At 38.0% G+C, this 27,361-nt stretch overlaps 1 protein-coding gene and 1 pseudogene across 2 annotated transcripts; one reads left to right on the top strand and one right to left on the bottom strand.

The window, feature by feature from the left end:
- Window positions 1–599: 599 nt before the first annotated feature.
- LOC127415134 (recQ-mediated genome instability protein 1-like) lies at window positions 600–6,459 on the bottom strand (annotated as a pseudogene).
- Window positions 6,460–6,638: 179 nt separating this feature from the next.
- On the top strand, window positions 6,639–27,202 carry LOC127415124 (heterogeneous nuclear ribonucleoprotein K-like). Of its 2 annotated transcripts, XM_051653692.1 has the most exons (16): window positions 6,639–6,693; window positions 7,771–7,883; window positions 16,296–16,390; window positions 16,471–16,527; window positions 17,154–17,197; window positions 18,296–18,368; window positions 22,480–22,593; window positions 22,712–22,840; window positions 23,018–23,328; window positions 23,916–23,969; window positions 24,109–24,151; window positions 24,809–24,821; window positions 24,978–25,010; window positions 25,124–25,191; window positions 25,295–25,464; window positions 26,277–27,202. In XM_051653692.1, exons 2-16 carry the CDS (start codon window positions 7,823–7,825, stop codon window positions 26,305–26,307), a joined length of 1,296 nt encoding a protein of 431 aa, XP_051509652.1. In that variant the 5' UTR covers window positions 6,639–6,693; window positions 7,771–7,822; the 3' UTR covers window positions 26,308–27,202. The 2 variants fall into 2 exon arrangements, with proteins under 2 accessions (XP_051509652.1, XP_051509653.1); XM_051653693.1 differs by lacking the exon at window positions 24,978–25,010.
- The last annotated feature ends 159 nt before the right edge of the window (window positions 27,203–27,361 follow it).

Raw genomic sequence — 27,361 nt, 5'->3', positions numbered from 1 at the left:
TATTAGGAACACTATGGTCCTAATAAAGTGCCCGACGTGGTCTTCTGTTGTTGTAGTCCATCTGCCTCAAGGTTCGACGTGTTGTGCATTCTGAGATGCTATTCTGCTCACTACAATTGTACAGAGTGGTTATCTGAGTTACCGTAGCCTTTCTGTGAACTCGAACCAGTCTGGCCATTCTCCGTTGACCTCTCATCAACAAGGTGTTTCCGTTTGCAGAACCGCCGCTCACTGGATGTTTTTTGTTTTTGGCACCATTCTGAGTAAATTCTAGAGACTGTTGTGTGTGAAAATCCCAGGAGATCAGCAGTTACAGAAATACTCAAACCAGCCCATCTGGCACCAACAATCATGACACAGTCGAAATCACTAAGATCACATTTTTTACCCATTCTGATGGTTGATGTGAACATTAACTGAAGCTCCTGACCCATATCTGCATGACTTTATGTACAGTTGTTCCTAAAATAAGAAATAATATAAATACATTATTTTTAAATTATTTTATTTTATTTAACACTGAAGATGTTCATATATTAAAAAGTAACAAAGAACTAACAAAATAATTAAATTAACAAAAATAGAATATAAGAGGTACTGAAATGTTTTCCAAAAAATGGGAACATTTTTAAGCTGCTGTCTACAGACTGAGACAACCAAAAGAGCTGTACCATGAAAATTCCATTGCCAGAGTTGGTTCAACAAGTCAGAAAATGTTTCTCAGTAGGATTCAAGAGAAAAAAATACCACTTATTTCCTCCTCTCGAAGACTCTTTTCTGTATCTCGCTGCATTCTCTTTCAGAGATCAGACTGGCACTCAACACAACTCCTCTGCCCGTCTGATCCACCTGCATGCTCATCATACAGCACATATCCACCAGCTCTCTCTGACAGTGCCGAATCCCACTGTCCACCTCACTGCGTCTCACTGGGTCTTTCCTCAGCACTCGGCCCTCTGCTGCCGAGAAGCCAATAGGTTAGTGAGCATGGCATCACACAGATCCACATCCAGGCACACAGTCCCATGTGATATGGTGGCCCACAGTTTCCAAACTCCACCACTACTGTGCCAGTTCCCCACCAGTGTGACAATAAAGGCTTGTAGACGTAAAACCTGAACATGGGTGGGCGGCCAAGTGCGAGCATGCAGTGTGCAGAGGCACCTGGGAATGGGTGCGTCCGTTATTGAATCAGTTGTTTGCTTGCTACTTAAAACTGATTCATAATTTGACTCATATTTAGGAATTTCATCTAAGGAGCCATTGTGGTAGGAGTTTATTCGCCACCAGGAGATCTGGATGCAGAATTTGACAGAATCTGGTCCAATCCTCCAGTTCTGGGCTGGTAGGTATGGCTGTCCACCCTTGGTAAGTCTGAAGCAGGAAAAGTCTGTTGCTCAATTTCAGTGTGTTCCTGTGTGCTGGGCGAGACTTCTGAATCTGAAGGGCACGTCACACTATCCAGCTCCTCCAATGGGATGTGATCAAAGTCCTCAGGTATTTCGTCCAACACATTGTCTTCAAAGTTTTGTAAAACTTCATCAAAATCGTCTGGAATGCTATTGAAGTCATCATCTGGAATTTCAACCACATCCCAGTCGTTTTCACTGGAAATGGGTGTCTTGTGGACGGGGGCTTAACTGGGAGAGTTCAGACTGATGGTGAGGTGCAGATGGTCTGGAAAAAGCTTGCAAATTAAGGCTGTCATAGCCACTGTCAGATTCCTGAAAATCTCCCAAAGCCTTGTGGATGGCTTTCCTCAGGCAGACCTAGTGTCCCACAAAGAACTCTACCTTGAGAGTATATCTGCAAGAGCTGTTCTATATTCCCTCCCAACACCTTCACGTTCTCAGCCTTCAAAGGCAACACCCTGAGAAGGACAACAATCTGCCCAACTAACTGTAGCTTCATGCCGGGTGGCAGGTTGGTACTCAGGGCTGGGATGGGCCGGTACTCCATACCCTCCAGACTCTGCAATCCATCCGTGAGCTGCAGCATCAACATGCCAGTGGACTTGACCTCCCACGGCCTCTGTGTTTCCTGAGTAACAGCGGAGACTTGATTGTTGGAGCAGTCAGTGCCCCGAATACGCTGCAGTTGAGAGTAAGCCGGCTGGCTGATGTCCAGTAGAGAGTCCATCTGAACACAGTAACAGTTGTTTAGTTCTGTCTTCTGGGCCTCAGAAATGCCTGCAGGGAGCACTGGATGGGCCAGATCTCGCAGGTCAGTTATAACCATTGCTCCAAGACACGTTGATTGAGCCAGGCCTGGGGCACAGCTTCTCTTTCCGTCTCCTCCTTTATCTAGTCCACACAAGCATCCAGCCAGGAAGGAGGGACCTGGATGTGCCATTCAGAGCGCAGCCATGCCTGGGAAACCTGGACTTCACTCACTGTGAACATTCTCTCACTGCCCCAAACACCACGGTCTGATCTTCTGTAGAAATATAGAAAGAGGCAAAATTCTAGTTTTGATTTAATAATTAATTAATCATTCTTCATTTTTTAATTTTTTATTTGACAAATCAAAATCAATGAGCCACAATGCAGAACACACAAAGAAATGAATAGGTGAGACTATAACAGAGCAATTTTTATTTATTTTGTCAAATAAAAATCAATCAATCACAATGCAGAACACACATACACACACATTCAAAGTCAGATCAAAGTTTTAGTCTGACCCCACTGTGACAGTTTATGCTTAAGCCTGGTTTATACTCAACACTAGGGGTGGGCGATATGACCAAAACCTTATATCACGATATGAGTCATTTTATATCACAATAAGACATATATCATGATATCGTAAAAGTTAAAAACAATATAAATTGGTTTATATATTAAATAACCATATTATAATGCCTATTTTGGAACTTCAGTCAGTGAATTAAATACTTTATAAATTAAAACTACTTCCTCTTTATTTGGAACAAGACAATGTCAAAGTAAAAAATAAAAATCAACTTTTTTCAAAAAATCAACCTTACCAAAAAGCAAAATATAATAGTATGACACATTTCAGTTTAAAATGTTGTTGACCAATATTATTATTATTATTATAACCTTTGCTCAAGAAACTTAAGATCTTCTAAAAAAAAAATAAACATAAGTAAAAAAAATATCCAATGAAAATAAACACTTCTTGAAGAAAATGAATATCACTTCTTGCTAAATAAATACATTAATGCAGAGTTCATCTTTTGGATTTCATAATATACTTTTGCATGCTTCATTTTAAGGTGGTAAAACAGATTGCTTGTATTACAAGTGATTATCTTTGTACGAACCACAGATGTCGCACCTGTTTTAATAATAAGCTCCTCTTCATTTCCTTGACCTGTTTGGGAGTCGTCCTATTCTGTAGATATTTCTTTCTCCATTTGTGGTTTTCATCATCGCCGCTGTCGCTTGGCTTCGGGAGACTCCGTTTTGCATGGTCGTGCACGTGCCATTGTACCTTTCCGTGCAGTGCGTACACAGTGCTTCAATCGCATTGGAAGAATTGGAGGAAAGGGGCAGGGCAGATGTGACTGTACTTTTGAGGCAGTGTAAAACTACTGCAAATAATGATAAAGGACAATGTTTTGCAGTGAAATTACCTGTTGTAGCTCCTCAGTTCTTGTTTAGAAAGTAGCACTTATCCACCACCTTTTGTACACTGAATAAAAAGGTCTAAACAATACACTACAGTTTGGTTTTATTAATATATAATTGGACGGATCTTGTTATTTTATACGGTGTCAAATAAAAGCATTTGTATTAACGTTTAAATGTAATTCGAGTTCAATTATTTTACATTTAGAATTTATTATCTGGCTATAAAAAACAAAACACTAGTAATGGACTTTTATAATGTCTCAATATACAGTTGAAGTCAGAAGTTTACATACACCATAGCCAAATACATTTAAACTCAGTTTATGACATTTAATTGTAGAAAACATTCCCTGTCTTATGTCAGTTAGGATCACTACTTTATTTTAAGAATGTGAAATGTCAGAATAATAGTAGAGAGAATGATTTATTTCAGCTTTGATTTATTTCATCACATTCGCAGTGGGTCAGAAGTTTACATACACTTTGTTAGTATTTGGTAGCATTGCCTTTATATTGTTTAACTTGGGTCAAACATTTTGGGTAGCCATCCACAAGCTTCTCACAATAAGAAAATTTTGGCCCATTCCTCCAGACAGAACTGGTGTAACTGAGTCAGGTTTGTAGGCCTCCTTGCTTGCACACGCTTTTTCAGTTCTGCCCACAAATATTCTATCAGATTGAGTTCAGGGCTTTGTGATGGCCACTCCAATACCTTGACTTTGCTGTCCTGAAGCCATTTTGCCACAACTTTGGAGGTATGCTTGGGGTCATTGTCCATTTGGAAGACCCATTTGCGACTGAGCTTTAACTTCTTGGCTGATGTCTTGAGATGTTGCTTCAATATATCTACAGAATTTTCCTTTCTCATGATGCCATCTATTTTGTGAAGTGCACCAGTCCCTCCTGCAGCAAAGCACCCCCACAACATGATGCTGCCACCCCCATGCTTCACGGTTGGGATGGTGTTCTTCGGCTTGCAAGCCTCACCATTTTTCCTCCAAACATAACGATGGTCATTATGGCCAAACAGTTCAATTTTTGTTTCATCAGACCAGAGGACAGTTCTCTATAAGTAAGATCTTTGTCCCCATGTGCACTTGCAAACTGTAGTCTGGCTTTTTTTATGGCGGTTTTGGAGCAGTGGCTTCTTCCTTGCTAAGCAGCCTTTCAGGTTATGTCTATATAGGACTCGTTTTACTGTGGATATAGATACTTGTCTACCTGTTTCCTCCAGAATCTTCACAAGTTCCTTTGCTGTTGTTCTGGGATTGATTTGCACTTTTTGCACCAAACTACATTCATCTCTAGGAGACAGAATGTATCTCCTTCCTGAGCGGTATGATGGCTGCGTGGTCCCATGGTGTTTATACTTCCGTACTATTGTTTGTACAGATGAACGTGGTACCTTCAGGCTTTTGGAAATTGCTCCCAAGGATGAACCAGACTTGTGGGGGTCCACAATTTGTTTTCTGAGGTCTTGGCTGATTTCTTTTGATTTCCCATGATGTCAAGCAATGAGGCACTGAGTTTGAAGGTAGGCCTTAAAATACATCCACAGGTACAACTCCAATTCAGCACACCTCATATCAGAAGCTAACTGGCTAATTGTCTAAAGGCTTGACATCATTTCTGGAATTTTCCAAGCTGCTTAAAGGCACAGTTAATTTCCTTCACCACCCGGACTGATGTGAGCAACCGCGCCACCACGAGGACCTATTAAGTAGTGTGAATTGGGCATTCCAAATTGGGAGAAAAGGGAATAAAAAAATAAAATAAATAAAAGGCACAGTTAACTTAGTGTATGTAAACTTCTGACCCACTGGAATTGTGATATTGTCAATTAAAAGTGAAACAATCTGTCTGTAAACAATTGTTAGAAAAATTACTTGTGTCGACTAATTTGCTAATATGAAATCTGTGGAGTGGTTAAAAAATTCGTTTTAATGACTTCAACCTAAGTGTATGTAAACTTCTGACTTCGACTGTATATCCAGTGCATAACTTGATAATATTTAGAAATTAACTTTATTACAACATTGGTTTATAAAGATCAGACAATGCATGGAGCACTAAGGCCATCTACTGGCCATGTTTGACATTGTATGTAATTGTTATTTTTAGTCCAACAAATGTCGCCAAAAACCCCCAGTGCATGACATATTATTTTAATTGAATGAAACGACGGTTTAAGTGAAGATAACATATAATGTGCTTATTTTATATGAACATGAATGGAGTAATTATGTAATTTGGAGGTAAATAAGGTCAGAAATACCATAAAGTCCCAAAAGAAATATATAACTTTAGTGTTTGTTCTTTAGTGAAGATAGTGTTATTACATTTAATTAAAAATAAATAAACTGGGGATGTTTCGGTCGTGAAATACGGTTCTCTATGAATAAGTGCACAAGGGTTAATAATAAATTAAATGGTATCCTTTAAAAAATCAAAAAGAAAAAAAATGTTTTTATAAAACGCCATAAAATATTAATAATATGATCTGATGATATGATGATATATTAAAGCATAATATAAATGATCTATAGTATTCTTAATTACTAAATTATATGTTTACTACTTACAGCCTACTATGCTGTACTATACAACATACTAAAACTATTGACAACTTATTTTTCTGATCAATTAAAGTAAATGTCTTACCAAAAGTTTAGCAATTCCACGCTTATTCTACAGACCACTTTGCTCTTATTAGTTGATCGCCATAATAATTTTGACTACAGATCTTTTTACTCCTCACTTACAGCGATTAATTAAATTCTTTAATCTTTTGTTCGTGTGGTTCAAGACATAAAGAAACTTTGTAATTGATCAAAAATCAACTGTTTTCACTCAGATCAGCTAGTCGTGCTCCGCCTCTGCTCACTACTCTTTGGCGGTCAGAAAAGATTGATGTCTACATTAGCCAATCATTGTCAGCGCCTCTACTTCAGTTTCGTTTGTGCCGAGGTTTGGACCAATCAGAGCACGTTCTTCTGTGGAGGGAGGTGCTTTCATTGGCCGAATCTTCATCGGCGTTACCAAGATATTGTGCGTCATTGTTGTTACAAAAGGGGGAGTACGACGAGTAGAACAGGTCGGTAGATATTCACTGATGCAAAAATCGTTTCATTATTGTTTTTACACAATTGTCCACATATATTCTCATGTTAAACCGAATCACTTTTAAGAAAATATTTGACATTCGTTTCCATGCACACACGGTTAATCCTCGCAATTTGCATTGTTTTTTTGCATGGTAGCTAGCGTCAGCTCTGTTAGCTAAAGGAAGCTAGCAGCATTGATCAGCTCTCTCATCTATTGCACGTTTTTATGTTCATATCTCAATTATTTATTGTATTTCTTAACAACAAGGCGTTATAAACCCCATAATTTGTAATTTGCTGGTCAACAATTATATATATATATATATATATATATATGTGTGTGTGTGTGTGTGTGTGTGTGTGAGTGTGTGTGTGTGTGTGCGCGCGTGTGCGTGCGTGTGCGCGCTGTACGGTAATTAGCTTCCTAGCTCATTAGCTTCCTGAAACCATCTATTGTTTTGGCCAGTCAGGCAGCTGATCCAAACAGGAAGAAAGAAAGAAGCGAATTTATTGGAAAGTATGGTTGTGTCTCAAAACCTAGTAAGCTGCCCAACGAGACAGTATATTTAGGCTTGGACTTATTCGCATGCTGTAGTGGCACGAACAGTAATATGCGCAAACATTCTGTGTAGTAACCTACTCAATAGGTTTTTGGACAAACTCAAAATGTTGATTTGTTTGTCTAATCTTTACCTGGCAGTATGAGTGAGTTGATATAACTGAGTTGGTTAACTGTAAGGTTTTTCATTATCTTAGAATCACAACCAGAACCACGTTCATTTCTGCATTTGTGATGTATAGATGTCTTAATGTTTCATATACTAAGATCTGGTGCACAGGATTGGGGGTCTTAGGTCTTTTTTTTTTTTTTTTTTTTTTTGCATGTGTTGCTGCTTATTGTAGTAGTCAAGAGTTTGCTTGATGGACAAGAGCACTGTTTGTTTGGCTGAGAGCAATAATATCAGTTATATAGTAACTGATATTATACATAATACTCCAAGCTTGGGCTAGTATCCTATCTGGTCAAATAACATTTTCATTCATGCACTATTTGTATTTTTCCTCAGGCATTCATTAGAACAGAGAGGACTGTTCATCTTCACACACTGTAGATAGATAATGGAGCCAGAAAACGACTTCCATGAAGAGGAGACCACGTTTGGCAACAAAGAGAGTAACGGTAAGATTTTAGGCCATTTTCATACCCAGTTCAATTGAGCACTCCACGCGCTCTCAGAGGGGTATAACGTGTGTATGTGAACAACCCAAGTGGTCTCAGACCCCCCTAAAAGGACCCAAAAGCAAACCATACTCGGATCACCTCAGGAGGTGGTCTGAGTACGGTTCGTTTGTGGGTCCTTTTGTGGTTCGATTGATTTGTGCGATGTGAAAGCGAAGAGGTACTGGTCCACTTTGCATTTTATGACATAAGTACCTCGTGACTTGCCATACATAGCTGCATTACATACTTCATATTCCAGTCACAATTCACTGTCCACATATGGGAATTTTAAGCGATTATAGATATACCATGATGTGTGTTTATGTCATGTTCCATTCTTGTATTATTCGAGCACCTAAAATGAACGGACCGGTCGCATTCAGAGCAGAACAGCGCGTTACGATGAACCGCTTTAAAGTGCTCTGATGGGCTTACTGTCTACAGAGGTTCGTACCAAACTCCCACAAAAATACAAGCGAGGATTTTTATAGTTTCACTTTAATTTTAATTGCACAATGGCAAATGTTCTTGGCTCATACACACAATGTAAATGACATGCAGAAGGAGACACTTGCTTGCTCTATTACTCTCGAGATGATAAAGAAACATATTTTAAAATGCACAGAATTTCAAATGTTTTCCTTCATGTGAAATAAGGGCTTGTAGGTTTTATCGAAGAGCCTTAACATAACGTGCGAGAGTGAAGAATTTAGGGCAGAAATACAGTATACATTATTACTATTGCATAATGTAATATAATTGCTGGTGTTGTCTGGGTTTCATAAATTATATAACATATAAAATATTACTTTTTTTATATAATACTATCCCTGAGCAATAATTTTGAATGAAAAATACAATATTTTTTAAAGCCTTAATTTCAAATTAAATATCAATAAATTAATACTTAAGGTGTAGGCCTATCTGTATAAGCATACATGAACCTTAAGAAGTATGACAATTGCTTATCATAATAATAGCAATTATTTATGAAAAATTATTGTCAGACAAATTTCATATTCGTGACAGCTCTAGCTGCAATGGGGTCCGAGTTCTTAAGGAGCTGTGGTGTGAACAACAATGGGGTCTGAGACCACATTATGTGAAGAGGACCAAAAAAGAAACTGGGTCCTCTTTTTAAGTCCACTTACATTGTGAAGACCAAAAGCACTGAGGTCATTTGCAGCTGGTTCCCTTTCTGGTTCACTTTAGCCGAACTGGATTTGGTTCACTTAAAACATACTAAATGTGAAACCACCCTTAATGTCAACATGAAATCAAAATGGACCCTATTTAGTATTTAGGGTGTTTTCACACTTGGGCCCTCTTTAAGGGTGCTTTCACACTGGCAGTTTAGTTCAAAACAGAGCACGGTTCACATGAAAAATTGGTAATGTTAAAGCTGTCATGCGGACCGGGGAGCGCACCGCGGTACCGAACCCGAGACTACCTGTAGGAGGTGGTCTGGGTTTGGACTCGGGTGAGCAGTTGTTCAGGAAGTGACCTGCACATGTGTTTTAGCTGATGATGACATCATTAGTTTCGACAACACACGAGGATCCACACATTCCTGAAATTCCCAAAAAAGTAATGACACCACAATGACATACAACACTATAAATACTGTCTGTCTGTCTATCTATACACCTTATAAATACTATTATAGGTTATAAATATAGGGTATAATAGGAGATGACAGTGGCGATAACTTCACCTTGGACACGAGTGTAAGCGTGCAGTGAAAACAAAGCTGCAAATGAATTCCTTGCAATCAGCTGTCTCCTCAAAAAACGCCGTTTGTGAGCAGCAGCAAGCCGCATTCTCCTGGACATCTGATGAGTTACGCCATGAAGCGCACATATACGCAGTTGTCGTTCACTCTGCTGTGCATAATGGCACCAAAATAACAAAAAACAAAAAGTATGATGAGTCGCGTTGTGTTCTCCATACGTGTTTGTGATGACGTAAGATGAACGCAAATGGACCGGGGTTCGACAGAATCAGGTGAGTGTGAAACCAGACCAAAGCTGCGGGGGGGCACCAGGAACAATCGCACTCGGAATCGGACCGCAGCAAACGTGCCCAGTGTGAAAGCCCCCTAAAAGACAAAATTGATGATGATTTATTATTACGGCTATATTAAATGAGTACAATTAGCTTTACATATTAACTTATGAGATTATTAAACATGTTTAATACCCTTAAAATGAAAAATTATCATTAGTACAGTTGTCTTTGTTCAATAGAACATGTTATTGATCTTCTAGATTAAAAAAAGAACTGTTACATAGTGTAAATGTATAACATCTTGTTTTTTATAAATTAAAAAGGAAAAGCAATGCATTAAACTTAATGCATAGCATTTTTATATTAATACTACTGTATTTAGAGGCAAAATTAAATCATGGATAATGGTAGATTAGTCGTATTACCAACAAAAAATACAAATGATCATGATTTTATCTATTGACAGCATCGGGCGATATCCATTCATTGAAAACAATAGTAATATATTCCTATCGTAATCTCTTATCTGTAGTTCAGTTAAACCCTCGAGTCTTCATTGCACAGAACACTGAAGAAAGGTTTTTGAGTTTGTTTTGTGAGAAGTTTAAATAGTTTTCATCAGCAACTTCATAGAAACAGAATAAGTGGCTCATCGCATCTCTTCTCTGCGCATCATCATTACTAGTATACAGTAACTTGACAGGGTCAAACAAGTTTGCTATTATGCAAAAGGGAAAATCAAGTTAGCCTGGAGTGCTTTGTGTTCACAATGCACGTTATTAGCGAACTGAACCGCAGGCTGCAAGCGAACCGTACTCAGACCACCTCCCGTGATGGTCTTGGTTCAGTTCACTTTAAAGGTGTGTGAGATCGTTGGATTGTTCACATATGGGCCATGTCTTTTTTCCTCGTCTGTGCTAAATGAATATCGGGGCTGTCAAGCTGTTTGAGTGGTTTGACTTCCACGATAGCGCTTTAAACTAGAATTTTTCAGAATTCAAAGGGGTCTAAAGTTTAGAAGTCTGCACCATGATATCATGGTAAGATTTATGATCATCAAGGGAAGCCGCTGCAATATCAATTGATCAACTCTGCACTATCCCATCTCTGGATCGCTGATAGCGAGGGAAGCCTGGTTGATTTGCGCACTCCAGAATTACACTAAAACATAGAGCAGAGGGCAGCTTCTGTTGTGTCTCACGCCACACTTACATGAAAACCAGTTTTCAGCTGCACCACGCAAATGCGTTTAAAGTAGGGATGCACTGATGTATGAGCTGCCAATATTTATCGGCCAATTAATGACCAAATTAAAACCATCGGCAAATCGGTTTAAACATGAAAACGTCTATATGAAAAAAATGACGGTTCATTTATAGTAAATTATCACACTTTGTAAAAACTCTTTGAATTCAAATGCACAATCCAGAAATAATGGTAGCCACAGAATTTTGAAAGTTGGCACTCCAAAGAGCTCTTCAGTTAGTGCTTCAGTCAGCACTGTGTAAGCAAACGGCACCCTCAAGCGGTCTGGATGGCATTATCCATTACACCATTATAGAATTTAAAAGGGAGTTTTGTTCCTTTAACTTTTTAATTTTAATTGATGTGGTTGACATTTCTGTGGAATTGCCCAACATAATGTTTGTATAATATGAATTTGTGATGTTCTATTATATAGAGTACAAACATGTAAAATTTGATTTCTGTTGTTTTGAAATGCAAAAATGTTTTAGAAGTATATAAAATTTTTTTTTACATCAAGCATCATGCTATGATATTTAGTTATTTTTCTATTTTTTATCTTTTTATCTTCTATTTATCTTTAATTGTGGCTCTCTCTTTTTTTTTCTTTAAATTTTTTTTTTTCTCCTTTTTCTCCCAATTTGGAATGCCCAATTCCCAGTGTGCTTTTAAGTCCTCGTGGTTGCGCAGTGATTCGCCTCAGTCCGGGTGGCGGAGGACGAATCCCAGCTGCCTCCGCGTCTGAGACCATCAACCCACGCATCTTATCACGTGGCTTGTTGAGCGCGTTGCCACGGAAACATAGCGCATGTGGAGGCTTCACGCCATCCACCTCGGCAACCACGCTCAACTCACCATGCGCCCCACCGAGAACGAACCACATTATAGTGACCACGAGGGGTTTACCCCATGTGACCAGGCCAATTTGGTTGCTTAGGAGACCTGTCTGGAGTCACTCAGCACGCCCTGGGATTCGAGCTAGCGAACTCCAGGGGTGGTAGCCAGCGTATTTTACCACTGAGTTACCCTGGCCCCCCTAATTGTGGCTCTCTTTAAAATTTTGGCCTGTCATGTGTTCAACAGATCCAATCCATGTTCAATGAAAATTACTTTTTGTTAGAACAAAAGCTTTTATAACTCTTTGTATGTTTTTAAAACACAATTTCTGAGCAAAACAGTGATCTAATGACAAAATAAGGTAAGTGGCAAAATATCGGTATCAGCCAGTAGATATTTGTTAAAATCTGTATCGTATCTGCCAAAAATGTTCATATTGGTGCATCCCTAGTTTAAAGTGTATCAAGCGCTGGATGCAAGTTAAATCTAGTCGTATTTGCTTTACTTGAATCGATCTTAGGATTTTAGAATCAAGATCATTCAAATGAAGATAGCGATGCATCGGAAATTAGATATTTTGACCCACCCGTAGTGTACTCTTCTTGCCTTTTCCATAAAATATTGCTGTGTTCATTTTTGTCTGAAATGAAGAAAAACAAATCCTGATTGTGATTTTATGCATAAATGCAATTATACACTGAAAAAATGGGAAAATGCAGATTGTCCGATTTATTAACCATATTATTTGTGATCTACACAACAAAATCGTGTTTCTCTTTTAAACTTGTTTTCTTTGCTTTCGATTAATGTAATTCTCTAAAATGTGCAGTCTACTAGATTACATTAGCAGGGTGAATGTGAACCAATCAAGTATGTTCAACAACAGTGCAACAATAATTTTGCTGCTTGTTAATGTACTTAAAATGAGCTAATGCAACACAATTCTTGAACATTTTGTCACAACTTAATTTGTTTGCATTCGATATGTTTAATTTTTTTAATGGAAGTATGCTTAATTTATTCGTGCTGGGACTACATGAATACTTTGTTTACATAACTGAAACTGAATGGGGGATTTTTAGTTCCCAGCATGCTTTGCTAAGATTTGATGCAGAAATTAAAATGTTTATGTGTTTTTGAGCGAGAAGAGAAAAGGGGGAGACTTAATAGTGTTTAATGTTGTTATTTTTGGAATTTGAACTGATTCTGTTACGCTGGGTTATTGTGGTGAAGAGTGGAGATTTTGCTTGGGTTAATGACAAGGAGAGGTTCTCAAACAACATGCTTTATGCTCTTTTACTCAAGGGACAATTACTCCTTAGCATTAAGCATGCTCATGTATACAATTGCAAGCTAAAAGTTAGCTAATTCGCATAACCTTAGAAGTCAGTGACACAAGAATGTTATGTAAATCTAAAGAAACAAATTATGTTAGGGACACATGTAAAATTAGGTTTTCTGACAAAGAATTAATAAACTAATTCAAGAGGAAACAATGTTTATGTAACTTAATTGATTAACGTGGACACCCCCCCCCCCCCCCCCCACACACACACACACACACACACACACACAGTGTAAATGTAAAAATATAATATAGTTGCCATCATCCAAAAATAATTCCCAATGGAAAATGCGGTAATGCGATTCCAAAGAGGAATAGAGTTGCCATATGGCAACACTCATATTTTGTCAATTTACTGTAAAACAATGTTTGATAAAATTGATCATTTAACAACAACATTTAATCGTATCAAAGATGCAGGAAAAAATCATGTTGTAGAAGAAACATACAGAGTCTCCCCCATGAGAGTGACCCCAAGAAAATCTTTTAGAGATAAAATCAAATGTCATGTGTAGAGCCCGACCGATACTGATTTTAGAGTGGGAAAATTCACCGATTACCGATATGGTGACCAATATAGCTAATTTTTGAGCTGGAATGAAAACAGACCTTTTCTATGTGGATGAAATGACTATGCAAAGGTACTCAGAAAGCTGCTTTCTTAAATATTTTTATCAAAGAATATTTGACATTATTATTATACATTGTCAACAAATTCTAGAAATGAACACTGAGAAAATAATGAATAAAAATACAATAAATAGCTTAATAAACATCAGTAATGTTAGTATAAGTCAAATGCTGACCGTCTAAATAAAGAATAAATAAAAATAAGATAAATAGCTAAATAAACATCAGTATTGTATGTTTAGTATCATTTAAATAAAGAATAAATAAAAATGAATAGCTAAATAAACATCAGTACTGTTTAGTATCAGTCAAATGCAGACCATTTAAGTAAAGAATAAATAAAAATAAAATAAATAGCTAAATAAACATCAGGGGCCAGTTGCACCAGCTATACGTACGTTACAACTTAACCTAGTTGTGGCGTAAATGGGCATTAACTCTACTAAATATTTGAGCATTGCACCATTAAATTTATGTAGGCTGTAACCCTACATATAAACTAAATATTTACGGAAGCCTCCAACCAGGAGTAACTGATGGAATAAAAAAAGCACTCATTTAATGACATTAATGAACTCATGTTTTGCGTGACAGGCATCAGTCCTTTCGACATACATGATGATGTTGGCATTTACACTCATTTACATTTACGAGAGAGAAAAAAACTTTTAAGCGGCTCTTCAGCATGAAACCGATCTAACGATGCCATTTTTTGGGTGCGTCGCCCGGTGTCAAGTTTCAACACATTCAAAATATATATATGATATTAAAATGAATAAATGTCTATTTTTCCAGCCTGTTGTATTAGTATTTATCACCCCTCATTTATTTTAAATACAGTTCCTATATATTATTATTTACACAGGGCAAATATACTATTTATTAAATCTACTTTTATTACGTATCCTATTTTAATGTCTGGAAAACCAGACTTATAATATTACATTTTGTAAATGCAATGACTAAAATTGTTCGGTTGAAGGGGGTACCAAACTGTGAATCCTGAACAGAACAGTTTGGTGAATACATGTTTACACGATGACAAGCAATGAAAGTAGCTATGTGGTTAGCTAGATAGCTATAAGCTCGTTGCTACGGAGAGCAAAAGATTGGCTTTATTTACTTTCCAGCATTGTGTCTCACCAACTAGGTAACAACGAAGTGTGAAATCAACACTCACCACACACAATCCACCACCGCACCGTTGTCTGCTGAGCTGCAAAAAAATGCTCTGATGTTTACCTTTCAATCTGCTACATTACTGACTGCACTGACAAAATATAGCTGGCTAACAGCAAACAGATGTGATAAACATGAGTGACATGTCAGGGTTAATGTTATATTAGTTATATAAAATGATGGGGTCATTTTTTATTAACTTTCCAGTGTGTATTTCACAAACTAGTTTGCGTTTTAACGAGAAGAGACTGCTCAAATCTGCACCGCTTTGTAAACAATGGAGTCGGAGCGCGCTCTGCTGAACGAACTACGCTATGACACCAATTCTAAAGCATTGTTTTCTGCATTTTATGTTCTGAAAAAAAGTTTTCGTATCTTTAAAATATACGCCGATATCGGTCGGCCGATATATAATTGAAAGGCTAATATCGGCCGACCGATATATCTTAAAAACCACATGTTATTGGTTATTTTAAAAACTATCATTTTATTTCCAACAATGCATTGTGAACAAGCCTTTTCTAAATGTTGATAAAGTGAAAGAAAATAAGTTGTTTCCAGATGGCTACACGGTACCCTACAGGGATAATAGTATGCTGCCAAAAATAATGTTTATCAGTAACCAGGAAATTATTTTATTTGGCTGACATTTTTAAAAATATTTTTAACAAAGTCAGACCACATTCAGTTTGAGTTTTAAGGGGGGAAAAAAAAATAATTAAAAACCTTATAGGTTTCAATCATAATAAGTTTTTGTATCATTACATTTTAACTTTGTTTTCGCCATGAAAAAAGCCATGAAAGCTGGCATGGTATAAAAATCACAAATAAAACTATTTAGCTATTTAGGCGTTGTTTTAGCAAACTCCAATCTGGTTTTAAATGTCCACTTTTCACAATCCAGTCAATTTTCGATGGATAGTCAAACTCCGCCCAACATTTTTGGTTCTTGTTGAATATTATGTTTTACTCTAATACTGCACATAACAGAACTAAAATGGGTTTTGAATGCCATTTAATGTTTACTAGAATGATTGCTTTACTGAAAGTTATTCTGAAATTCATGATATACTAATTAGAGCCTCCATTTGTGATTGTGATTTAATTTCACCTTTATTTCTACTCAGGTAAGCGTTCTGCTGAAGATATTGAGGACAAGCCCCATAAACGCTCCAGAAACTCTGATGACATGGTAGAACTCAGAATCCTGCTACAGAGCAAAGTACGTACCTGAATATTCTCTGTCACTGTTGAGTTTTGTTTCACTGACTGTATCTCAGTGCTGATTGGTCATCTCTCCAGAATGCCGGAGCAGTGATCGGAAAGGGTGGGAAGAACATTAAAGCTCTGCGCACAGATGTGAGTACTCTTGTGTTTAGCTCACACATTCAGTCTCTAGAACTAGGTTATATTTGGCAAGCTAATGGTAATATCTTTGAGAACCAACAGAAAACTGTACACTCATCCTTGTCCAAGGGAAAATGTATTTTCTGCAAGCAAAGCTGTATATTGGGTTACGAAAGTAGTGCTATTATTATATAATAGTAAGAGTCCTTTGCAATGAAGTATGTACCCCATATTCTATTGTGCTCTTTAATTGAAGAGTTTGTAAAATGTGCCAATCATTGATACAGGCTAAAATAGTAGTACTTGGCCTAAGACATATTCTCATAGTCTCTGTTCCTCTCCTGTCCTCCATTCTCCTCCAATATTGTGAAAATTGAAAATCAAACTGAAAGTTTTTTCCAATTAAAAAAATGTATTCCTCTTCCACTCCCTCTCCCCTTTTCCTTGTTTATTTTTTCTGTCCATTTTTGGCCAAATCCCATATTCTGGATCGACTTGTACCGCCCACCTGCGTTGCCGCCTGACCTCCTGACTCCCTGGTTGGCCACACCCATAATCCCGCCCTTCCTATTGGGCGGCTTACTTGATTGACATCCGTGTGCTTGATTGCTCTGGGCGCTTGGCCCCGCCCCCTGCAGTACAATGCCACTGTGTCAGTCCCAGACAGCAGTGGGCCCGAGCGGTACGTGCCAATCAGATACTCCAAACCTCCAAGTCATATCAGCTCTGTTACTGCCAATATCAGAACTGTTTTAACATCCTTAATGTACAAAATACTCCCTTACTGCCATAAAAAACAGATGAGTATGATGATGTCATGACTATCAATATTTTGAAATACTGCAATGCTATATTAAAATGCCTTTTCTGTCATATAAGGAAGCCCTCTCCCACCCTGTCTCCCTCTCCGTCCACTCTCAAAGAAGATATTTTCTGTAATAGCTTTTTTTGTACCTGTGGGAAATGTACTTCCTCCACATACCACAAGGTTTCTTGATAATACTAGGATGAATTAAGTTACTGAGGGTGAAGGGGCAGCGCAAATACATACACATTCTCCCTTTTTTGTTTTTTGTATTGTTTTTCTGTGGTTTTTGACTTATTCTGGTCCCCCAAGATGCTCTGTTTACTGCCACTCATCTTTGCACTGCTCATTTCATTCTGACTCTGCTCTTTCTACCTCTTCTGTAATGGATCTGGAAGTCCTGCTTCATGTTCATCTCTTCCATGCACTCTCATTCTGCACTTTGTCACCTCTCTGTCACATAAAAGGGTTAGTTCACCCAAAAATGAAAATTATCTTGTCATTTCCTCACCTTCATGTCATTCCAAACCCATATGACTTTTCTTTCTATGTAACACAAAATGGAATGTAAGGCAAAACTTTCTTTCAAGAAAGAGAAGGAATTCATTTGAGTTTGAAACAACATAAGGGCAAAGAGTTTTACATTTTGGGTGAACTATTCTTTTAAACACCCAGGCATCCCTCTTTTTTTCACTCTTTGTCTGACCTTCCCTGTACCTTGACATTTCAGCAACGGGAAGGAGCTTCAGTTTGTTTTTCATTGTTTTTCTGTGTTTTTTTTTTTTTTTTTTTGTTTTTTTTTTCATTTCCTTTTGACATAAAGGAATGCATGACTACATGGCACACCTTGAGATCAGTTTGTTCCCTCTACACACATTTAAAAACTACCAACAGAAACATTGTTTTCTTCAGGCTGTTTTTATGTCTAATATCATCTTCTCTTTTCTCATGGAATGGAATTCGTTGCTTTGACAGAATCCTAAGCATCAGTGCCGATATTCCCACAGTAGCTGAGATATTGCTGAAGATCATTCCCACTTTGGAAGAGGTGAGGTTTTTTCACATTTGACATATGAGATGGGTGATAAATATAAATATATATAAGTCATACACTGGCAGCCAAAAGTTTGGAATAATGTACAGATTTTGCTCTTATGGAAAGAAATTGGTACTTTTATTCACCAAAGTGGCATTCAGCTGATCACAATGTATAGTCATGACATTAATAACGTGGAAAAATTACTATTACAATTTGAACAAAATTTACAAAGTGTGCTCATCAAAAAATCCTCCTCATGCAACAATGACAGCTTTGCAGATCCTTGGCATTTTAGCTGTCAGTTTGTCCAGATACTCCAGTGACATTTCACCCCACACTTCCTGTAGCACTTGCCATAGATGTGGCTGTCTTGTCGGGCACTTCTCATGCAACTTACAGTCTAGCTGATCCCACAAAAGCTCAATGGGGTTAAGATCCATAACACTTTTCCAATTATCTGTTGTCCAATGTCTGTGTTTCTTTGCCCACTCTAACCTTTTCTTTTTGTTTTTCTGTTTCAAAAGTGTCTTTCTTTGCAATTCTTCCCATAAGGCCTGCACCCCTGAGTCTTCTCTTTACTGTTGTACATGAAACTGGTGTTGAGCGGGTAGAATTCAATGAAGCTGTCAGCTTAGGACATGTGAGGTGTCTATTTCTCAAACTAGAGACTCTGATGTACTTATCCTCTTGTTTAGTTGTACATCTGGCCTTCCACATCTCTTTCTGTCCTTGTTGTCAGTTGTCCTTTGTCTTTGAATTCTGCAGTGTACACCTTTGAATGAAATCTTCAGTTTTTTGGGAATTTCAAGCATTGAATAGACTTCATTCCTCAAAACAATGATTGACTGATGAGTTTCTAGAGAAAGCGGTTTCTTTTTTGCCATTTTTGACCTAATATTGACCTTAAGACATGCCAGTCTATTGCATACTGTGGTAACTCAAAAAAAAAAAAAACACAAAGACAATGTTAAGCTTCATTTAATGAACCAAATAGCTTTCAGCTGTGTTTGATATAATGGCAAGTTTTTTTTTTTCTAGTACCATAATTACTCAAGGATAAGGTGTTGGAGTTATGGCTGCTAGAAATGGGGCCTGTCAAGATTTGATCAAAAATGACTTTTTTTCAAATAGTGATGGTGCTGTTTTTTTACATCAGTAATGTCCTTTGTGACAAAATACTTTGTGATCAGCTGAATGCCACTTTGGTGAATTAATGTACCAAATTCATTCTAAAACAGCAAAATCTGTACATTATTCCAAACATTTGGCTGCCAGTGTATGTAGTCACCAAACAGGTTTCCAATGTGTTATGAAGGACTAAAATCCAAAATGTGAATTTGGACAAAGAAATGTGTTATGAAGGGGTTTGCTTCAAAATTGAGAAGGCTTATCAAAGTCAAACAAAAAAGATAGAAGCTTTGTTTTTTGTTTTTTTAATAAAAAAAATAAAAACAATGCTGAGTAGATAAAATAATATTGTTTATTTTAAATAAATTAGTTCTAATTAGATCTGTGACCTTTTTTAATGAGAAAAAATTATATATATATATATTCAAAAGGACCTGTTTTAGTAGCTTTTGAATATAATATGTAGTTACTGAAGTTTTTTTTAAAGCACTTTGAATATATATTTAAATATTAAAATATAGCTGCAAGCACCAATTACGGGGCAAATCACACCTACAGCATGTAAGGATGTATGATTGGACATCACTGATTATGATTTCAAGAAAAGCAGTATAAAAAACTCAAGTAAAATTGCTTATTACAATACAGTTCACTATAACATTTGACCAGGTGGTGCTGTCACTAAATCTATATGCTGCGATCCATTTAAGAGTCTTCTATGTTCCCATCTATTTTGTTGATGCACTATTTGAGAACTGTTTGGTATATCAAAAAGCTTTTAATAACTTTTGGTTGTAAGTTTCCCTAGATGACACAAGACAAAATGACAGAATCATACGTATGGCCTGGGAGGAGTTCAAAAAATTATGAATTAATGAAATTCAAAATGGTGGACAGGAGGAACGCCCAAGCATGGCAAATTTGGTATCATTGTACTCTGCATGACCCAATGAAGCTAAACACCCATGACAATATGCCACGTTTTTCGAAAGTTATAAAGCCAATGCGTTTCTAAAATACATACAGGTGCATCTCAATAAATTAGAATGTCGTGGAAAAGTTCATTTATTTCAGTAATTCAACTCAAATTGTGAAACTCGTGTATTAAATAAATTCAGTGCACACAGACTGAAGTAGTTTAAGTCTTTGGTTCTTTTAATTGTGATGATTTTGGCTCACATTTAACAAAAACCCACCAATTCACTATCTCAAAAAATTAGAATATGGTGACATGCCAATCAGCTAATCAACTCAAAACACCTGCAAAGGTTTCCTGAGCCTTCAAAATGGTCTCTCAGTTTGGTTCACTAGGCTACACAATCATGGGGAAGACTGCTGATCTGACAGTTGTCCAGAAGACAATCATTGACACCCTTCACAAGGAGGGTAAGCCACAAACATTCATTGCCAAAGAAGCTGGCTGTTCACAGAGTGCTGTATCCAAGCATGTTAACAGAAAGTTGAGTGGAAGGAAAAAGTGTGGAAAAAAAAAGATGCACAACCAACCGAGAGAACCGCAGCCTTATGAGGATTGTCAAGCAAAATCGATTCAAGAATTTGGGTGAACTTCACAAGGAATGGACTGAGGCTGGGGTCAAGGCATCAAGAGCCACCACACACAGACATGTCAAGGAATTTGGCTACAGTTGTTGTATTCCTCTTGTTAAGCCACTCCTGAACCACAGACAACATCAGAGGCATCTTACCTGGGCTAAGGAGAAGAAAAACTGGACTGTTGCCCAGTGGTCCAAAGTCCTCTTTTCAGGTGAGAGCAAGTTTTGTATTTCATTTGGAAACCAAGGTCCTAGAGTCTGGAGGAAGGGTGGAGAAGCTCATAGCCCAAGTTGCTTGAAGTCCAGTGTTAAGTTTCCACAGTCTGTGATGATTTGGGGTGCAATGTCATCTGCTGGTGTTGGTCCATTGTGTTTTTTGAAAACCAAAGTCACTGCACCTGTTTACCAAGAAATTTTGGAGCACTTCAGGCTTCCTTCTGCTGACCAGCTTTTTAAAGATGCTGATTTCATTTTCCAGCAGGATTTGGCACCTGCCCACACTGCCAAAAGCACCAGAAGTTGGTTAAATGACCATGGTGTTGGTGTGCTTGACTGGCCAGCAAACTCACCAGACCTGAACCCCATAGAGAATCTATGGGGTATTGTCAAGAGGAAAATGAGAAACAAGAAACCAAAAAATGCAGATGAGCTGAAGGCCACTGTCAAAGAAACCTGGGCTTCCATACCACCTCAACACTGCCACAAACTGATCACCTTCTAGGCAGTAATTAAAGCAAAAGGAGCCCCTACCAAGTATTGAGTACATATACAGTAAATGAACATACTTTCCAGAAGGCCAACAATTCACTAAAAATGTTTTTTTTATTGGTCTTATGATGTATTCTAATTTTTTGAGATAGTGAATTGGTGGGTTTTTGTTAAATGTGAGCCAAAATCATCACAATTAAAAGAACCAAAGACTTAAACTACTTCAGTCTGTGTGCATTGAATTTATTTAATACACGAGTTTCACAGTTTGAGTTGAATTACTGAAATAAATGAACTTTTCCACGACATTCTAATTTATTGAGATGCACCTGTAAATGTAATTTTAAATAAATACAATTAAAATGTATTTCTAGGTCTTAGGGTTCAAAAGTTATAGGCGTTATGTGTGCAAATTTGAACAATTGATGGCGCTAGAGGGTTTGGGTTACAGACTCCAAATTTGGGTCAGTAACATTTGAGAGTGTCCTCTATCAGTGTGCCAAATTTCATAACTTTCCTATGTACGCTTCTATAGGCTGCCATAGACTTCTAGTGCGGAAGAAACATAAGAAGAATGCTAAAGGATACAATAGGGGCCTACGTGCCTTCGGTGCTTGGCTGTTAATAATAGTGCCCACCTCTAGATGCGGGCAAGTTGTATATTGCCTGAAGCTATGCTGCATGATATTTGAATGCCAAATGTGATTCTCCTCTCTGATTGGTTGGAGCAGTATCAGCATCATAAGGGGGTGGACTTTGACTGTGAGCTGAGGCTGCTCATTCATCAGAGTCTAGCCGGAAGCATCATTGGTGTGAAGGGAGCCAAGATTAAGGAACTCCGTGAGGTAAGATGCCAGTACAAGACTTCTAACAATACAATGACTTTTCTGATGGTTACTATCACTGTTGATTTTTTTTTTTTTGAGACAATGCTTAGCTTAACAGTCAATTATACTATTGCAGAGCACTCAGACAACCATCAAGCTATTCCAGGAGTGCTGTCCTCAGTCCACTGACCGTGTGGTGCTCGTTGGGGGCAAAGCAGATCGGGTGGTGCAGTGCATTAAGACCATGCTTGAGCTCATTGTGGAGGTCAGATAAACAACAGTGTCAAAATATGTTTGTTAATCATGGGATGCATTCGGAATGGAGTACTGCATAAATTTGCATACTATGCAGAGAATGACATACTATATACAGCAGAAATAGTAAGAGTGGTATGTCAGTATATTATTCTGGACAATAATTTCTCTCTCTCTCTCCCCCCAGGCTCCCATTAAAGGTCGTGCTCAGCAGTACGACCCCAACTTCTACGATGAGACTTATGACTATGGTGGCTTCAGCACAATGTATGAAGAGCGGGGACGTCGGCCAATGGGAGGCTTCCCCTCGAGGGGGCGTGGAGGCGGGTTCGACCGTATGCCCCCCAGCGGAGGTCGCAGCAGCCACCATATGCCACCAAACAGAAGAGACTATGATGACATGAGTCCACGAAGGGGCCCCCCTCCACCTCAGAGAGGAGGGAGAGGAGGGGGCCGTCCCCCGCGTAACATGGGAGGACCTTCCCATCATAGGAGAGGGTGAGCCACCTTTCTTACAACAATTTATGAATTTGTTTGTCATTGTCTCTTTATAGTGTTTTATTAAAGGGATAGTTAGGTCAACAACAAAAAGAGATTCTCTGTCATGTATCCACCTTCATGTTGTTCTAAACCTGTTCCAAATCTGTGAGATGTTAGGCGGAATGACAGCCTCAGTCACCATTCACTTTTATTGTATGGAAAAAGATGCAATGAAAGTGAATGGTGAACATTCTGCCGAACATCGTCTTTTGTGTTCTAAAGAAAGTCATAGAGGTATAATACCTAACATAGTTGGTAAGTAAATGATGACAGAATTTTTGGGTGAACTATCCCTTTAACGAGGGGTACATACAGGGTTAGAATAGAACTATAATACTTGGCTATTATTAATGGGTGTTTTCATATGCTAAAATGGCAAAGAATAAACAAAACAAACTTGCATTAAAAGGAGGGACCCAAGCCAACTAAATCAGAATAACACAAACTTGGGGTGGGTCCTTTTAACTTGTTTGGTAATTGATTTTATGTATTTAATTGTCTTAATATTGGGTGACAATATATGGCTGTTATATGTCTGTTTACAGTGATGACCAGTACTCCTATAGCTCCCAGCGTGGCCAAATGGAAGAGAGACGACAGTAAGTGTTCTGTCCTAAGTATTTTGAAAAGTAATGGCATTTAGAAGCAGTCATTTTACAGTAGAATTTGTTATTAGCAGTTAATCATTGCATGTCATATTTACGCTGTATTAATTGTTTGCTTTTACTTGTTTTCCAGTGGAGAAAAGAGAGGACGCAATGATCGTTACGGAGGCAACATGGTTAGTACGCAGTGTAACATGTTACTTGTAGTTTGCTGGCGTTATATGTTTATTTTTTGGAAATAGGGTTTTATGAGTAATCTGTAGAAAACAGTCACTTAAGGAATAGTTTACCCTAAAATGAAAATTCTCTCATTTACTCACCCTCATGCCTTCCCAGATGTGTGACTTTTTCTTCTGCTGAGCACAAATTAAGGTCTTTAGGAGAATATCTCAGCTCTGTAGGTGCAAGTGAATGGTGACCAGAACTATGATGCTCCAAAACTGATTGGATCACTTCAGAAGACATGGATTAAACCACTGGAGTCTTATGAATTACTTTAATGCTGCCTTTGTGATTTTTTTTGGAGCTTCAAAGTTCTGGTCACCATTCACTTGCATTGCATGGACCTACAGAACTGAAATATTCTCCTAAAGATCTTAATTTGTGTTCTGCATAAGAAAGTCATACACATCTGGGATGACATGAGGGTGAGTAAATGATGAGAGGATTTTCATCTTTGGGTGAACAGTCCTTTTAAGGAAAGGTGGTTTCCAAAAAAATTGCATCCATGGCAGCTTTTCGTTACCTGGACACCGACTTTTAAGTAGGTTTTGTTGTCTGAAAACATTGTGTTTAAATGTTATTCTTATGGTCTGTTCTCTTTTGTGTTTCAGAATGATGGATATGGTAAGTTTTAGATTTTTTTTTTTTTTTTATCATTGTCTTTTACCATTAAATTTGTGAAATTTAAAGCAGAGCTTCTAGTTGCTTTCTATAAGATTGGATGGTAACAGATTTGTAAATTTAGCTATTTTTACTGTAAATGTATTTCCCCCAAAGCAGACAATAATTCATCTTGGGATTCCTATCAGTCTGGTAAGTATCCCAGTTCATAAAGACAAAAGTCAGTTCACCTTTTGAATCTTTCATTGAAAATCTCCTGTTATCATAAATTTCACTTCACTTTCTCATGTTTCATTGATGCTCAGGTGGAAGGAGTAACTGTAGTGATGTGGAAGGCCCTGTTATCACCACACAAGTGACAATTCCCAAAGATGTGAGTACATTGATCCATTCATACAGGTCATGTGATGCTCTCCTAATGCGAGGTCTCTACGTGTATATCACATTCATTGAACTCGCCCTGCTGTGATTCTCAGCTGGCAGGTTCGATCATCGGTAAAGGGGGTCAGAGGATCAAGCAGATTCGTCATGAGTCTGGAGCGTCAATCAAAATCGATGAGCCCCTGCAGGGTTCTGAAGACCGTATCATCACTATCACAGGAACCCAAGACCAGATCCAGAATGCTCAGTACCTGTTACAGAACAGGTATGAGACAAACTCATTGTCTAAAACTTTGTTTTTGAGTTACCATAGTATGCAATAGACTTTGTTTTTGAAAACAATTTGGCACATAACAGCTTTTGCCTTTTGTACTGCAATTGTTGAGAAGCAGTTTCAGCTATCTTCCGTTTTTATTTAATAACCATATCAGGTGTGGCAAAATTTCACTGCATAGCATTATTAGCATTAGTGAAGTGACCTTTGCAGAGACACATTTAAGTTATATATGTGAATGGAAGCATGAAGTGATTTAGTGCAAAAATGCCCCTGGATTGGGGCCTCGGTAGCTCAGCGAGTAAAGACGCTGACTAACACCCCTGGAGTCGCGAGTTTGAATCCAGGGTGTGCTGAGTGACTCCAGCCAGGTCACCTAAGCAACCAAATTGGCCTGGTTGCTAGGGAGGGTGGAGTCACATAGGCTAACCTCCTCGCTATAATGTGGTTCGCTCTCGGTGGGGCGCGTGGTGAGTTGTGCGTGGATGCTGCGGAGAATGGCGTGAATCCTCCACATGCACTATGTCTCCACGGTAAAACGCTCAACAAGCCACGTGATAAGATGCACGGATTGACGGTCTCAGACACTGAGGCAACCGAGATTCGTCCTCCGCCACCTGGATTGAGGCGAGTCACTACACCACCACAAGGACTTAGTGTGCATTGGGAATTGGGCATTCCAAATTGGGGAGAAAAGGTGGGGGGGGGAAATGCCCCTGGATTTCATGCAGTTAAATCAAAAAGTAGCTAATACAACAGCATTCTAACATTATACCTTCTCTCCCACTTTCTCTTTCTGTCAGTGCTTTACACCTCTTGGGACGCCAGAGCTAACCAGCCACCTTTCTCAGGATGTCCATCCAACTGCAGCTCAATTCCTCGCCACCATATGATGGCCTGCCACATTACGAATCCTTGTCTGTCACCTTTATAGGAAGCCCTCATAGAATACAAGCCCGAACCCTTTGGTTGTCCTTTATTAGGAATTTTGTGGAATTGTTTTTTTCTTTTTTTATTATAAATCATAATTTTATATGGGCCAACTTTCATGTACATCGCAGAAACACCTTGCATCGGGTGAGCAGATAGCTTCTTTTCAACTGGATGTTTTTTTTTTGTATTTTTTTTTTTGGGATGAATATTTGAGTTATTGAATTTTTCCACCATTCAAAAAGCTCACTCCAGAATGTACATATGTACACCCAGGAGTTTGAAGTTCTTTATATTGGGCTAATTTTCTTGTTTTCCTAAAAGTTTGAAAACAGCATTTAGTAAAGTAGGGAATGACATGTAAATATCCAGTGATAACTAATGGAAAATTATTACTATGGACGTATGAATATATCCTCTAGTCTGTTCCATATGTGTGCTGGTTTTTTCCTCAGAAATACAGATAATATTTTCACCAGGTACTGAAGCCTTGCAGTACTTTTTTGTATATCTTTTCCCCCATCAGTAATTTGCTCTACCTCTGGATTTTTTCTAGGTCTGCCATCCTAAAAGGTGCACAATCATTGACTGTGATTTTTAAGAAGAGAGAAAAAAAATGTATGTGATGTTGTAATTTTAGACCATGTTTGCGTCAGAGAATAATTCTCTCTCCCCCTTTCCTTGTTTTATTTTTCTTACCTTTATTTTTTTTTACCCAAATTGTCTCTAAAGTTCTTTAATCAGACACATTTGTAGAGTTTGTCACTTGTCTGAAATAAAGGACATGCCATTTTTTCCAGTGTGATGGTCTATAATTGTTTTTAAGCTTCACTAGAGTTTCAGTTTGCGTTCCATTGCCGTTATTTTGAATGATAGCGTCTACGTTCTTTTTGGGTTTCTCTCATCTCGCTTTGCAAGTCAAAGCCTAATATATGATGCATTTAAACAGTTATGTGAA

Source organism: Myxocyprinus asiaticus, chromosome 24 (genome assembly GCF_019703515.2).
Source record: "Myxocyprinus asiaticus isolate MX2 ecotype Aquarium Trade chromosome 24, UBuf_Myxa_2, whole genome shotgun sequence".
Taxonomy (NCBI): domain Eukaryota; kingdom Metazoa; phylum Chordata; class Actinopteri; order Cypriniformes; family Catostomidae; genus Myxocyprinus; species Myxocyprinus asiaticus.
This window is presented reverse-complemented; position numbering and strand designations above follow the sequence as displayed.

Excerpts from the sequence above, each read along its gene's own strand:
- LOC127415124 (XM_051653692.1), top strand. The coding sequence starts at position 7,823 with ATGGAGCCAGAAAACGACTTCCATGAAGAGGAGACCACGTTTGGCAAC. Across the intron at positions 17,198-18,295 it reads GACAGCAGTGGGCCCGAGCG|AATCCTAAGCATCAGTGCCG; the intron begins GTACGTGCCAAT and ends TTGCTTTGACAG. Across the intron at positions 23,970-24,108 it reads CAAATGGAAGAGAGACGACA|TGGAGAAAAGAGAGGACGCA; the intron begins GTAAGTGTTCTG and ends CTTGTTTTCCAG.